Source organism: Dipodomys ordii, unplaced genomic scaffold, assembly GCF_000151885.1.
Source record: "Dipodomys ordii isolate 6190 unplaced genomic scaffold, Dord_2.0 Scaffold75, whole genome shotgun sequence".
Taxonomy (NCBI): Eukaryota; Metazoa; Chordata; class Mammalia; order Rodentia; family Heteromyidae; genus Dipodomys; species Dipodomys ordii.
In genome coordinates, this window is record NW_012267291.1 from 2185099 (window position 1) to 2197034 (window position 11936).

Genomic DNA, 11936 nt, shown 5'->3' on the forward strand with positions numbered 1-11936 from the left:
GCGCCCCTCAGTCCTGCCAGGCGCCCCTCAGTCCTGCCCCGCGCCCCTCAGTCCTGCCAGGCGCCCCTCAGTCCTGCCCCGCGCCCCTCAGTCCTGCCAGGCGCCCCTCAGTCCTGCCGCCTGTGGGCCCACAGCACGGGCATCGCCACAGCGCCCGGCCTTGGGGAGGACCCCCCTCCAAGGTGAGACACAGATCCTGGGTGACTCAGTACGATACACGATCGTGCACACTGCGGAAGGCTTTTGCTTATCTGAAATTCAAGTTCAGGAGAGTGTTCTGGTTTCCATTTGCAAAAGTTGGCCATTCCTAAGCTTTAACAAAAAAATCTTTTAGCTAAAGTGGAAATCCTCTCCAATTTTCCCAAAGACACAGATTTCATAGTTTAAAACATTCTGTATATCTTGTCTTTCTGTCCACGTTAATCAACCCATTTCCACCTGCCTTATATATTCTTAGTGGACTTTTTTTCCTTCCTTCCTTCCTTCCTTCCTTCCTTCCTTCCTTCCTTCCTTCCTTCCTTCCTTCCTTCCTTCCTTCCTTCCTTCTCTTGCTATGTAACCCAGGCTGGTCTTGGACTTGCTATGTTGTCTAGGCTGGCCTAGAGCTTGTGATCCTCTTGCCTCTACTTCCTGCTGCATACTAAAATACAGATAAAGCAATTAGTTGGATTTATGAAGCAAAGCTGATACATTATAACATCATATCCTAACGTCACAAAGAAGAAAAACATCCCCTGCAATAATCCTTGTTGAGGCTGGGTGCAGTGGCACACATCTGTAATCCCAGCACTTGGGAGGCTGAGGTAGGAAGATCACAGGCCAGCCTTGGGTTTACAATAAAACCTTGTCTGCCTCAAAATAAGTAAATAGATAAATAAACAAAACTTACTATGTATGTAACCGTTGTTGTAGTTATAAGGTATTAGCAGCATGCAATTACTTATTTATAGTTAACTGTCAATGATAAGCCTGATGCAGTGTGGCTCACGCCTGTTATCCCAGCCACTCAGGAAGCTGAGATCAGTGAATCACAGTGCCAAGCCAGACCTGGCAGGAAAGTCCTAGTTTCTCAGGAGGCTGAGATCTGAGGATCACATAGGGAAGTCCATGAGATTCTCATCTACAGTGAACCACCAAAAGCCAGAAGTGGAGCTATGGCTCAAGTGGTAGACCATCAGCCTTGAGCACAGAAGCTGAGGGACAGCGCTCAGGCCCCGGATTCGAGCTCCAGGACAAGTGCAAGCATGCATACACGCGCACAGATAAATAACAGTAAGAGAGCTAGGAGAATGAAGTAAGTGGTAGGGCATTTGCTAGCAGGAACAAGGCCTGGGTTAAAAACAGAGCACCCACAAAGCAAAAGCCCTCAGCGGTAGCTCCTCAGACTGCACACGGAGCACTCTGTCGGGGACTTTCTTCACCCTGGGGACACAGCAGGAGACATTGCTGATGGTCACAGATGGGGTGCTGTTGGCAGCAGTGGGGAGAGGGCACGGTGTTGCCCCCACCCAGACGCTCCCCTGTCCCCAGCCCCCCCCCACCAATCACCTGCCCACACTGGTCCCGAGACCCTGGCATTGGATCCAGCTTTTGGGTTGTTAGGGACAATGTGGCTTGCCAGTAGCCATCACCAGGTTCCCGCCCGGACACGGGCGTGGGCTCACAGGGTGACCGTGCCTGCGACGGACCGCCGGCCCGCGGCCCCGGTGGTTTTCTGTGCCTGTGGTGGTGCCTTTCAGCTTCCAGCTAGACACCCTGGGTCTCTTCCCAGGTTTGGGGCCAGGGGCGGGAGTCTGTCCTCACTGCCGCCCCTCGGGCTCAGAGCCTCTGCGGGGCCGCGGGGCCGGGCAGGGACTGCGCGTGCGCCAGCAATGGCTTGCAGACCAGGCATTTTTATATTGCTCATTTTAAAAGCCTTCCAGGGGGAATGGCCGTTCCTGGGGGCTCGGCTTTAATGGGTTTTTGTTGTGTGTGTGTGTGTTTTTTTTTTATAGAACCTCTCCCATTATAGATGGATGAACTCAGGGAAACCCCGCTCAAGAATGCAGAAAAGCCAGACGTTGATGGGGGGAGGGGGCAAGGTAAACTCGGGGTGGCGGTGGGAAACATCCTCTCAAGTGCTCGCTGTTAAGCCAAAGCAGGCCCCCGCCCCCGCCCGGTCCTGAGCTGGCCTGGGGAGGTGTGTTAAGCCAAAGCAGGCCCCCGCCCCCGCCCGGTCCTGAGCTGGCCTGGGGAGCTGTGTTGATTGCTTTCTGACGGGCCTGGGCGGGGGGGGGGGGGGGGGGGGGGGGGGGCTCCGGAAGTGAACTCCAAATGTAGATGGCTGCCACTTTGGGGAGACCCTGCTTCCTCTCACTCGGCTTGGTGGCATTGTAGCCATGGTGGGTATGTGTCCTGACTCGGCGTGCTGTGGGTTCAAATTCCACCGTGCTGGTACCAAGCTGGGTGTTGTTGGGCAGGTCACTCAGCCTCTCTGAGCTTGTTCTGTCTTGTGCACATAGACTTTGACTCCCTCTGGCTTTTTCCCCCGTGGACCGGTCATCCCCAGAGCCATGACCTTGAGCTTGTATCCACAGTGACCATCGTGGGTAGACAGCCCATCCTGAGTCCTCTGCCTCGTCCACCTTTCCTTCTGTTCCCGGCACTCCATGGCCTCTTGGGGCCTCTGTCTACCCCCCAGATCCCTCCCCACACACAATCGCTGCCACACACCTTGGCCTCAAGCGAGAGGAGAGGTCTCCTGGCTTAACTGTTAGCTCAGGAGCTCTGGCTGTAAACCCCTTTCTCAAGCTAAGGAGCTGCTGGCCAGGCCTTGGCCCCGGGCTGGCCTTCGTGGCTATGCACTGAGCCTGGGTGTGCAGTGTTTTACACCTTTCACCCCAGCTACACAGAAATTCTAAATAGGAGGATCGTGGTTCTGGGCATAAGCCAGAGGCCCTGTCTCAAAAAGGCTGGAGGTGTGGCTCCATGGTAAAGCGTCTGCCAAGGAAGTGTGACGCTCTCCAGTTCAAGTCCCATTGTTGGGCCTCCAGCTGCAGGCGGCTCTTCCTGCGTGGGTCAGGGCCTCCGGGTCTTTTCATGACCTCTCTCAAGGACGCCAGCCATTGGTTCAAGGCCCCTCACCCTGGGTGGCTGCTCCCTGAGGAATTGTACCTGCAGGGACCCCACTTCCAAAGCAAGCCATCTGCGAGCCTCTGGGTGGCCTGAGTTTGGGGGACACAGCAGGTGCTCACTGAGATGGGGCCAGGTGGACGGGGCCCAGCTGTCCCCCAGCAGCTGCCCCTGGATCCCACCCTCTGCCCCACCTCCAGGCATTTGCTGTTGCTGGCCCCTGTGTCTGGCCACCTCAGCCGCCCTCGGGGCTCCTCCCTTGCTGTCACCAGGTCACACGGTCATTAAAACCTGACCGGGTCGGGCGCTGGTGGCTCACCCCTGTCATCCTAGCTACTCAGGAAGTTGAGATCTGATGATCATGGTTCAAAGCCAGTCCAGGCAAGGAAAGTCCATGAGACTCTTATCTCCAGTAAATCACTAGAAAACCAGAAGTGGCACTGTGGCTCACATGATAGAGCTCTCGCCTTGAGCTGAAGAGCTGAGGGACAGCGCCCAGGCCCAGAGTTCAAGCCCTGTGACTGACAATCCCACAAAACACTGACCTGGCTCCCTGCCCCCTATCTGGCCTGGCCTTTCTCCATGCACTTATTCATTGCCACTGGGTCCCTCCCCATGCTGTGTGCTCACCCCCCCCCCCACCTGCACGGAAGTCCCGGGGACAGCACACCTTCCCGGGTGCAGAGCGCATGCTTGGCCGGCAGCGCCAGGGTGGGTGAGGCGATGCTCAGCCTCCGGCCCGCCCTCAGCCCCTCTCCCCTGCCCTGTGCCCACAGTTCTGTGCCTTCCTGCTTCCGCTCTAGGGCAGAGCATCAACCCCAAGCTGGCGGGGCTGATCGGGCGGCACGGGCCCCAGAACAAGCAGCCCTTCATGGTGGCCTTCTTCAAGGCGACGGAAGTGCACCTCCGCAGTGCCCGCTCCACGGGGGCGAAGCAGCGCAGCCAGAACCGCTCCAAGACGCCCAAGAACCAGGAGGCGCTGAGGCTGGCCAACGTGGCAGGTACGCTCGGGACCCTGGGGGAGGGAGGACCGCCAGGTGGAGGACCAGGAGCCCCATAGGCCCAGCCAAGGTCACGGGAATCGGTGCGGGTGCCGAGCAGATGGGTCTGCAGCAGACTCCGTCGCTTGCTATGTGGAGCGAACGTCCCCATCCTGTTAAAAGCCGTGAGTTAGTCTAGAAATGCGAATAGCAGAACACACATAGAACAAGGTGCCCATTGTGTCCGTTTCTACATAGACACAACAGCAGCTTTACCAATGCCCACTGGTCTGAAGGGGAGCCATGCAAACAGGGTGGGGCGGCTTTGGGGGAGGAGGGGGAGTCACTCCTTCAGAGCAGCAAGGGAGGGGGCCGGTTTGCTTCCTCTGTTTCTTAAAATGAAACACATGTGCAGTTTGGGCTGAGCGTGGTGGCTCGTGCCTGTGGTCCTTCTCACTCAGGAGGTGGAATTTCAGGAGGGTCAAAGTTTGCAGCCAGCCTAGCCAAAGAAGCTAGCAAGACCCCATCTCAACACGCAGCTAGGTGGCTAGATAGAGTGGAGTATGCCAGTAACCCCATCTGGATGGAAGGATGTGTGTTTTTGGATCCCAGTCTGAGATTGGTCCTGCAGGGGGTCAGGAGACTAAAACTATCTGGAATATAACTAAAGGGCTGGGGGCCTGGCTCAAGTGGTAGAGCACCTGCCTAGTTGAATGTGAGGGTCTAAGTTCAAATCCCCAGTACCATCAAAAACCAAAGCGAAAAATGTGATCCACTCAAATCATTTTTCAGTATGAATGAGAGGGTTTTAATTACATCTTATTTGGGTACTTTTAGATTTTATTTGAAATGTTTCATCACTATAAGGTAAGCGCATGAAAGATGGAGTCATCATTTTTCATTGTGAGCAACACAGAGGCTCTGAGAAGGGCCAGAGGTGAGACCTCTCCTCGCTGCACGCGCAGGTGCACACGCAGGTGTGCATTCACCTGCTGTGGGCAGTCACACGCACAGTAGACAGGCACAGGTCCGAGCTGTTCTTACAAGATGGTGCCGTTGAGGCCAGACACTGCTGTAATCCGTGTTCCCAGCCCCACGGAGTCCAGTCCTGAGTGTGGGTAGGGATCTCCTGTGGCTTCTCTTCTGGACTCTCTTCTAAGCTTCACAAATGCAAAATCCAAATGCAACTCCAATGGATCCCTTCCTCTCTGGGGACCCTCCCTGGTCTGGGGTTCAGTTGCGGAAGCCGGAAGGGGCCACCCCAAGGGGTCATTCAGATGGGTCATCGGCCACGTCTGTGTGGTGACAGGCCCCAGGGGAGGGGCAGGGGGGACCCTGGCACTCTCCAGGGGTGCAGATGGGCCGCCATGGGCAGTGAGCTCCGAGTCCCGAGCGAGGCTGGGCTGGTCCTGCTGCTGCTGGCTGTAGACCCAGCAGGCGATGCAGGTCTGTGGTGGGAGGTTTTGTGGCGTTTGGAGGCTATGGTGGCTGGAACGCGGTGGTGATTTCCCTGGGAGCCATGTCTTGGACCTCCGTCCCTAGATGAGGGGCAAGTTTCGTGCATTGTGAGGTTGCACCGAGAGAGGTGGGTGCAGGAGGGTGCGGGGGCCAGCTCAGAGCCCAGAGGCCATTGGAAGCTCTCGTGAACCCTCCTGGAAGAAAGTACTGTGATGCCCCCATCCCAGCCATGCCCCCCACCCCCCAGCCCTGCCAGGTGTGTGCTGAGAGTGAGGAGACAGAACAGCCCAGCCTTACCCCCAACTTCCCACAGCATCCTTTCCGGCCCTCTGGGGGGTATCTGCCCCCTCCAAGGACCCCCCACTGCCTTACACAGCAGCTGCTCCCCTGGTTTGGGATTGGCTCCTTCCTGTGCGTCTCAGTGCCCTGGGCTTCTAAGTTCTTCTCAGCCCTGCCTGGGAGTTTAATTGAAAGCCAGCTGGGCCTGGGCGGCACCCTGGGCTCTGAGCCCAGCCGGCGTGCATGGGCGTACCCTGAGTGTTTGAAGTGCCCCTGCCCCACGTGGCCCTGAGCATTTGCAGCGCCCCCCCCCGTGGGCTGTGGGGCCACACAAGTTGCGTTCTCTCCCCATGCAGCCTTTGTGTGTGGAGCCCGTGTCGCCACTGCTGTGAGCATCTTTCCCGGAGGCTGGCCTCCTGCCGCCGGCCTCCAGCTGCTCCTCAGATGATGTGGCTTAGGGTGGGCAGCCTGCCTGGGTCCCTGGTCCCCTTTGGGGCCCAGCACCCTGGCAAAGGCCACCTTCACCAGATGGCCCGCAGAGTGGCAGCCATGTGCATGCACCGGTCCTGACTTGGTGGCTTCCCAGGGCTTGGGGGAGGGGGGGACTGGGCTGTGGGGGAGGGGCGCTGGCATCCAGGTGCTTTGCTCTGAGAAGTCACCTGGCGCAGCCCGGGAGCTGCGGCCTCTCCAAGCCAGTGGAGTTCCAGAGGTCCACACTCGGAGCCCGGGAAGAGGCTGTTGTGACGCTGGCTTGGTGTTGAGGTGGCTCTGAGTCTGTCAGGCAGCTTTGGCGAGTGTCCAGGAGAGGAAGACAGGTGTGGTCAACAACACATCAGCCCCTCTCAGTGTGCAATGTGAGTGTGCATGGGAGGGGGAGCGCAGTGTACGTGTGAGCAGGGGGGAGGGGGAGCGCAGTGTGCATGTGTGTGTGCAGGCGGCAGCTATGCCTGCAGCTTTGCCAGCGCTTACAGCCTATCTGGAAAGCCGCTGCCCCGCTGCGTGTAGGAGGCTTCAACGTCTCCACCTTGCAGCCCTCCGGCTTCTTCTTGGTGGTGCCAAGGGCTCCGTCCTCCGTACCCCCACTTCCTGCCCCCCACCACGCCACTCCAGAGGACTGTGGTGTGAGGCCAGCCTGGGCAAAAAGTGAGCAAGACGGCATCCAGCCAGGCTAGCACCGCACCTGTGAGCGGAGGCGTGGGTACAGGGCTGTGGGCTAAAGCTAGCTCGGGGTACAAACACCACAAAGATCACCTTAGAAACTAAAAAAAGAGCAAGAGATCTCAGGGCATGGCTCAAGTGGTAGAGTTCCTACCTAGTAGGCAAAAGGCCCTGAGTTCAAATCCCGATTCCATCCACCAAAAGACTAAACAAAACAAAAAACACGTATCAGATCAGGTGCAGTGGCACATCCCTGTAATCCCAGGTAAGGAGAGAGCAGAGGATCATTATGAGGCCAGCCCCCACAAAAAGTTAGCAAAATGCTTCCTAAAAAGTAGACTGAGAGCTGGTCAGGCAGTAGGGCCCAAGTGGTAGCTCGAGGCCCGGAGTTCAATCCCCAGTATTGGAAAACAAAAGAAAACAACCCTCATACACATAAAGGAAATAATGTCTACAAAAGATCTGGAAAGTGCAGACCTTGAGCCGTAGTGAGGGGCGGTGGGGAGTGAGGGGCGGTGGGGGCGCCCTCCTGCTGGGGTCGCTGGGCTGGAGGCCTGGGTGCTGCCCCCGGAGGGCCTCTGACCGCCTGTGCCTGTCTCTCCTCCCGGGCTCTGCGCTCGCTCTCCACCAACGATGCAGAAAACAGCAGCAGTGACCAGAGGCAGGCGTGTAAGAAGCACGAGCTCTACGTCAGCTTCCGGGACCTGGGGTGGCAGGTAAGGGCTGGTCAGGGCCGGTCAGGGCCGGTCAGGGCTCTGAGGCTCACCAGGACTCTGGTGTGGCCAGGCGAGGGGCTGCTTCCCCAGTGCGGTGAGTGGGGACCAGCTTGGCCTCTTGGCCAGTGTGTGCCCCAGTGCTGGGTGGACTGGCAGGGGAGGACTAGGGTGAAGGGTACGGGGAGGGGGGTCCCTGAAACCTGAGAGCAGAATTGGGATGGGGCCCCGGTGCAGCTAGGATCCCTGACCCTTTGGACTCTCCACGTACCCGGCCCCGCCTGTTGCCCTGTGGCCTGCTGCTTCCCCACGCCTGGCGGGGAATGTGGAATGCGGGGCATGGCCGGCTCCCCCTCTGCCCCGGCCACCGGCCCTCGCGTGGTTTCCGGGTGGGATCGTGGGAGCGCAGCCCTTCGACCGCGTCCGCCCAGGTGGAGAGGGCGGGGAGGCCCCTCAGCAGCTGCCGGGCGCACCGCGGCCTTCGGGGCTCTGTGTGGTGCAGCGTGGCTGAGCACGGGACTGCCCCACGGAGCCCAGATGCTATAAGATGGTGCTGTTCTCCATGTGGGAGTTCTGTGGGGAACCCAAGGAGAGAGCCAGGGGGGGCCAGTCCAACGGGGGAGTCCAGTGCGGAGCCAAGAGGATCTGCTGAGAGAGCCCCCTGGGGAGTGTGGGGGAGAGCCCCAGCAGGGGTGTAAGGGAGTCCGGTGAGTGAGCTCAGGGGGGGAGTCCCGTTTCTCCAGCGCGCTCAGGCCAGTCGCCCACAGAACACAGGTGCCACGGCAGCACGGTGGTCTCCTGTGGTGTGTCCTGGGATTCACGGTGATGCCATGACCAAGGGTGGCAGGGAGCACACGTGGGCCGGAGCTGGGCAGAGCCCCAACTCCAGGGGCGTCTGCGGGAGGCCTGGTGCGCCCTCACCGTGAGGGGCTGCACGGGTGCTTGGGGGACCCCGAGGACCAGCATGGAACGGGCCCAGGGCCCCGTGCCCGTCTCTGCTGTCGGCATCTGCCACCGCGTGGCGGCTCCCTGGTCTCCTGGCAGAGAAATACACCCAGAGCGCGGAGGGCTCCTTCCGACAGGCTGCAGCTGCTGAAGCTTTGGGGTGTGGCGGAGTGGGTGCTAGACCAGATCTGCCTGGCACCAAGCCTCCCCTGCTGCTGCCCCTGCCGCCCGGGAAGCATGGCTGCTCCAGGCATGCGCTTTCTGCCGCGGCCCGGCCCTGCCGCCCCTTGCCCTTGGCTTTCGTTCTGCGGCGAGCGTGAGCAGCCACGCTCGTTTCCCTGGGCCCTAGCCTCCGCTGACCTTGGCCCTGGCCGCCTGTGCTCCTCTCCCTGGGCAGGACTGGATCATCGCACCCGAGGGCTATGCGGCCTACTACTGCGAGGGAGAATGTGCCTTCCCGCTGAACTCCTACATGAACGCCACCAACCACGCCATTGTGCAGACGCTGGTGGGTACTCCCCGCCTGGGTTGGGGGGTGTAGGGGGATGGGGGCACGAGGGAGGCAGCACAGTAGAGGAGCCGGGGCCACTCGCAGGGACTCACGCCTCTCACGGAAGTCCACGCTCGGTGCGTTACAGGTCCACTTCATCAACCCGGACACGGTGCCCAAGCCCTGCTGCGCACCCACCCAGCTCAACGCCATCTCTGTGCTCTACTTCGACGACAGCTCCAACGTCATTCTGAAAAAGTACAGGAACATGGTGGTGCGGGCCTGCGGCTGCCACTAGGCCCTCCGGGAATCCAACCCTTCCGTCCACGCTTCTCCGGATCCACCCAGAAGCTCCCGAGGACCTCCCCCATCCCCGGGACCTCTCCCCTCCCCAGCTCACTGGGGCCGGAGCTTCGCTTGCTTGGTCACCTGTGGATGAGATCTTGGCCAGCTTTGCCAGAGAAAGACCAGCCGGAAAAATAACCACAAAGAGAACCAGCCGGGCCCAGGCGCGGCTGTGCAGCCGCGCCTCTGTGCAGCCCCGCCTCCGCGCAGCCCCGCCTCCGCGCAGCCCCGCCTCCGCGCAGCCCCGCCTCCGCGCAGCCACGCCTCCGCGAAGCCACGCCTCCGCGAAGCCACGCCTCCGCGAAGCCACGCCTCCGCGAAGCCACGCCTCCGCGAAGCCACGCCTCCGTGCACTGCGCAGCGCTCCCTGCCACCAGTGGCACCGGTGCGGAGGAGGGGCGCGGCCAGGAGTGGCGCCCGCGGTCTCTGTGCTGAAGGGAGGCCCAGCGGAAGTTCCTTTACTAAATGTCACAATAAAACGGATGGATGAAAGCGGCCAGGATGTTACAGATATGTTTCCTAAACAGTTTATCCCCGTTTCTTGGTTTGCTCTGATTTTGTAAACAGAAGCTTGTGGCCGGCGGAGGACAGCGAGGCCCCATGCCGCTTGGTTTCGGTCTGAGGCTGCAGGGGGCGTGTCCGCACACACCGGACTGCGTCAGAGATTCCAGGGAGGGGAAGGACAGCGGTCTGCTTGGAGGAGGAGGAGGACGGGAGCATGTTGCAGAATGCAGGGGCCCCCACGCCACGTAGCAGGGGATACGTGAGAAACCGCGGAAGGGACCGGGCAGCAGGTAGGATGGCGCACAGCTGACCCGTGACATTGAGAAGCACCGAGGGAATGAAGCCTGGCCTCCTCTGATGGAGTCCATGGGTGGCTTCTCTCCGGCAGTGCCCTGGTTTCTCAGAATGAGGGAGAGAGCGTGGATGTGGGTGTGTCTCACGTGTGCAGGGTGTGCCAACAGCCAGCTGCAGACAGCGGGTTGTAGAGGGCGATCCGACCACGTGTCCGACTTGGGGATGGCATTTCGGATGTGGCTCTTGGGACGAGTCCTCCTTGTGAGTCCCATCACGGGATTGTCTCCAGCACAAGGCCTTGGAGAAGCCGTGTGCGCACATTTCCCGAGTTTGCACCAACGCATAGGCTGCCCAGGCAAGCCTAGTGGCCTTGTGGAGTCCAGCCCCCTGGGAGCCCCTCTCCGCCTCCGTGGAGTTGCTTCCTGGGTTCTGCTCGTACGCTCTTATTTTTTCTCCTTCAGTTGCTTGGGCAACGGCCTGGACGCCGTGTGGCCACGGGAAGGGGCAGCATTTCTGTTTCACCCGTTTTGTGTGCTGGCCCATCTCCCGCTCTTGGTCTGCCCACATGCACCGCTCCTACCTGCCTTGGGTTCTCATGTGTATGTTTAAACATGTAAATAGTTGTGACAAGACAAAGAAATTATTTATTTCCATCAGAAGCTCTCCCGAAAGCTCTTTGCATCCTTGTTGGGGACCAGTGAGCTCGCTTTCTTACAACCTGTTTGTTTTCTTATTTAAGACTATTTATTAATGGTTGGACCAGTTGTACCCATGGCTGTTTAAGAAAGTGGTCCTTAGTGGAAATTCTGTATGAATAGATGAAATAAAAGGGTTTTGAGTTTGCAGAACAAGGAGGCTTGTGGTGTGGTTCTTGGCCTGTCGGTTTGTCCTCTCCCCACTGGGCCGTCCTTGGATTTCCCAGAGTGCCGCACAGGGCTTCGGCCCCCACCGCAAACTCGCCGTTTCTTGTCCAGGCCTGGGGCGAAGCGAGCGCCCGTCGATACTTTACTGCAGCTGTGTACCGCTCTGGGCCGCAGATGCATCCACGCAACAAATGGGACTCTGGTAGGCCCTGACTGCAGAGATCCTTGATTGAATTACAGCCCAGCTGTCAGCAGCTGCTTCGGGGGCGGGGCGGGGGGGGGGTTAAATGAGCACTGTTTACGGCTAGCATAGCTGAAAGATTCAGTCATCCCAATAAAAGCGAGGCACAAGAGCAGAAAAAGGGTGGGGGGGTGTGGAGGGATGTTCACCCAAAACTTGAAAGCAGCCGTGGTCTACCGCACAGCCCTTGAGCAGTGAGGAGCTGCTGCCCTGCAGGCCAGGCCAGCGGGGACTGCGGCTGCCAGGCAGGGCCGGGGGGGGGGAGGGGGGAGGGCAGGCACACCCCACTGCTCTGGGTGTGCTGAGCTCCAGGCTTTTTGAAGTGTGACTAAGGTCACCTAATAGGTGCAGTTTAAGTCACCCCTCCGGTACTGACCCCTGGCCCCTGCGACTCTGGGACTGACCCCTCTGATACTGACCCCTCTGGTACTGACCCCTCCGGTACTGACCTCTCTGCTACTGACCCCCTCTGATACTGACCACTCCGGCACTGACCCCTCTGGCACTGACCCCTCTGGTACTGACCTCTCTGCTACTGACCCCCTCTGGTACTGA

At 59.4% G+C, this 11936-nt stretch overlaps 1 protein-coding gene across 1 annotated transcript in view; it reads left to right on the plus strand.

Annotated features, from left to right (window-relative positions):
- Bmp7 (bone morphogenetic protein 7) overlaps window positions 1-9653 on the plus strand; it is a 33868-nt gene extending 24215 nt beyond the window's left edge. Inside the window, exons 7-10 of the mRNA XM_013024294.1 lie at window positions 3915-4112; window positions 7626-7702; window positions 9042-9152; window positions 9283-9653. Of these exons, the coding sequence (XP_012879748.1) occupies window positions 3915-4112; window positions 7626-7702; window positions 9042-9152; window positions 9283-9432 (536 nt within the window). The 3' untranslated portion in view covers window positions 9433-9653. The remainder of the gene's footprint in view (window positions 1-3914; window positions 4113-7625; window positions 7703-9041; window positions 9153-9282) is intronic.
- The last annotated feature ends 2283 nt before the right edge of the window (window positions 9654-11936 follow it).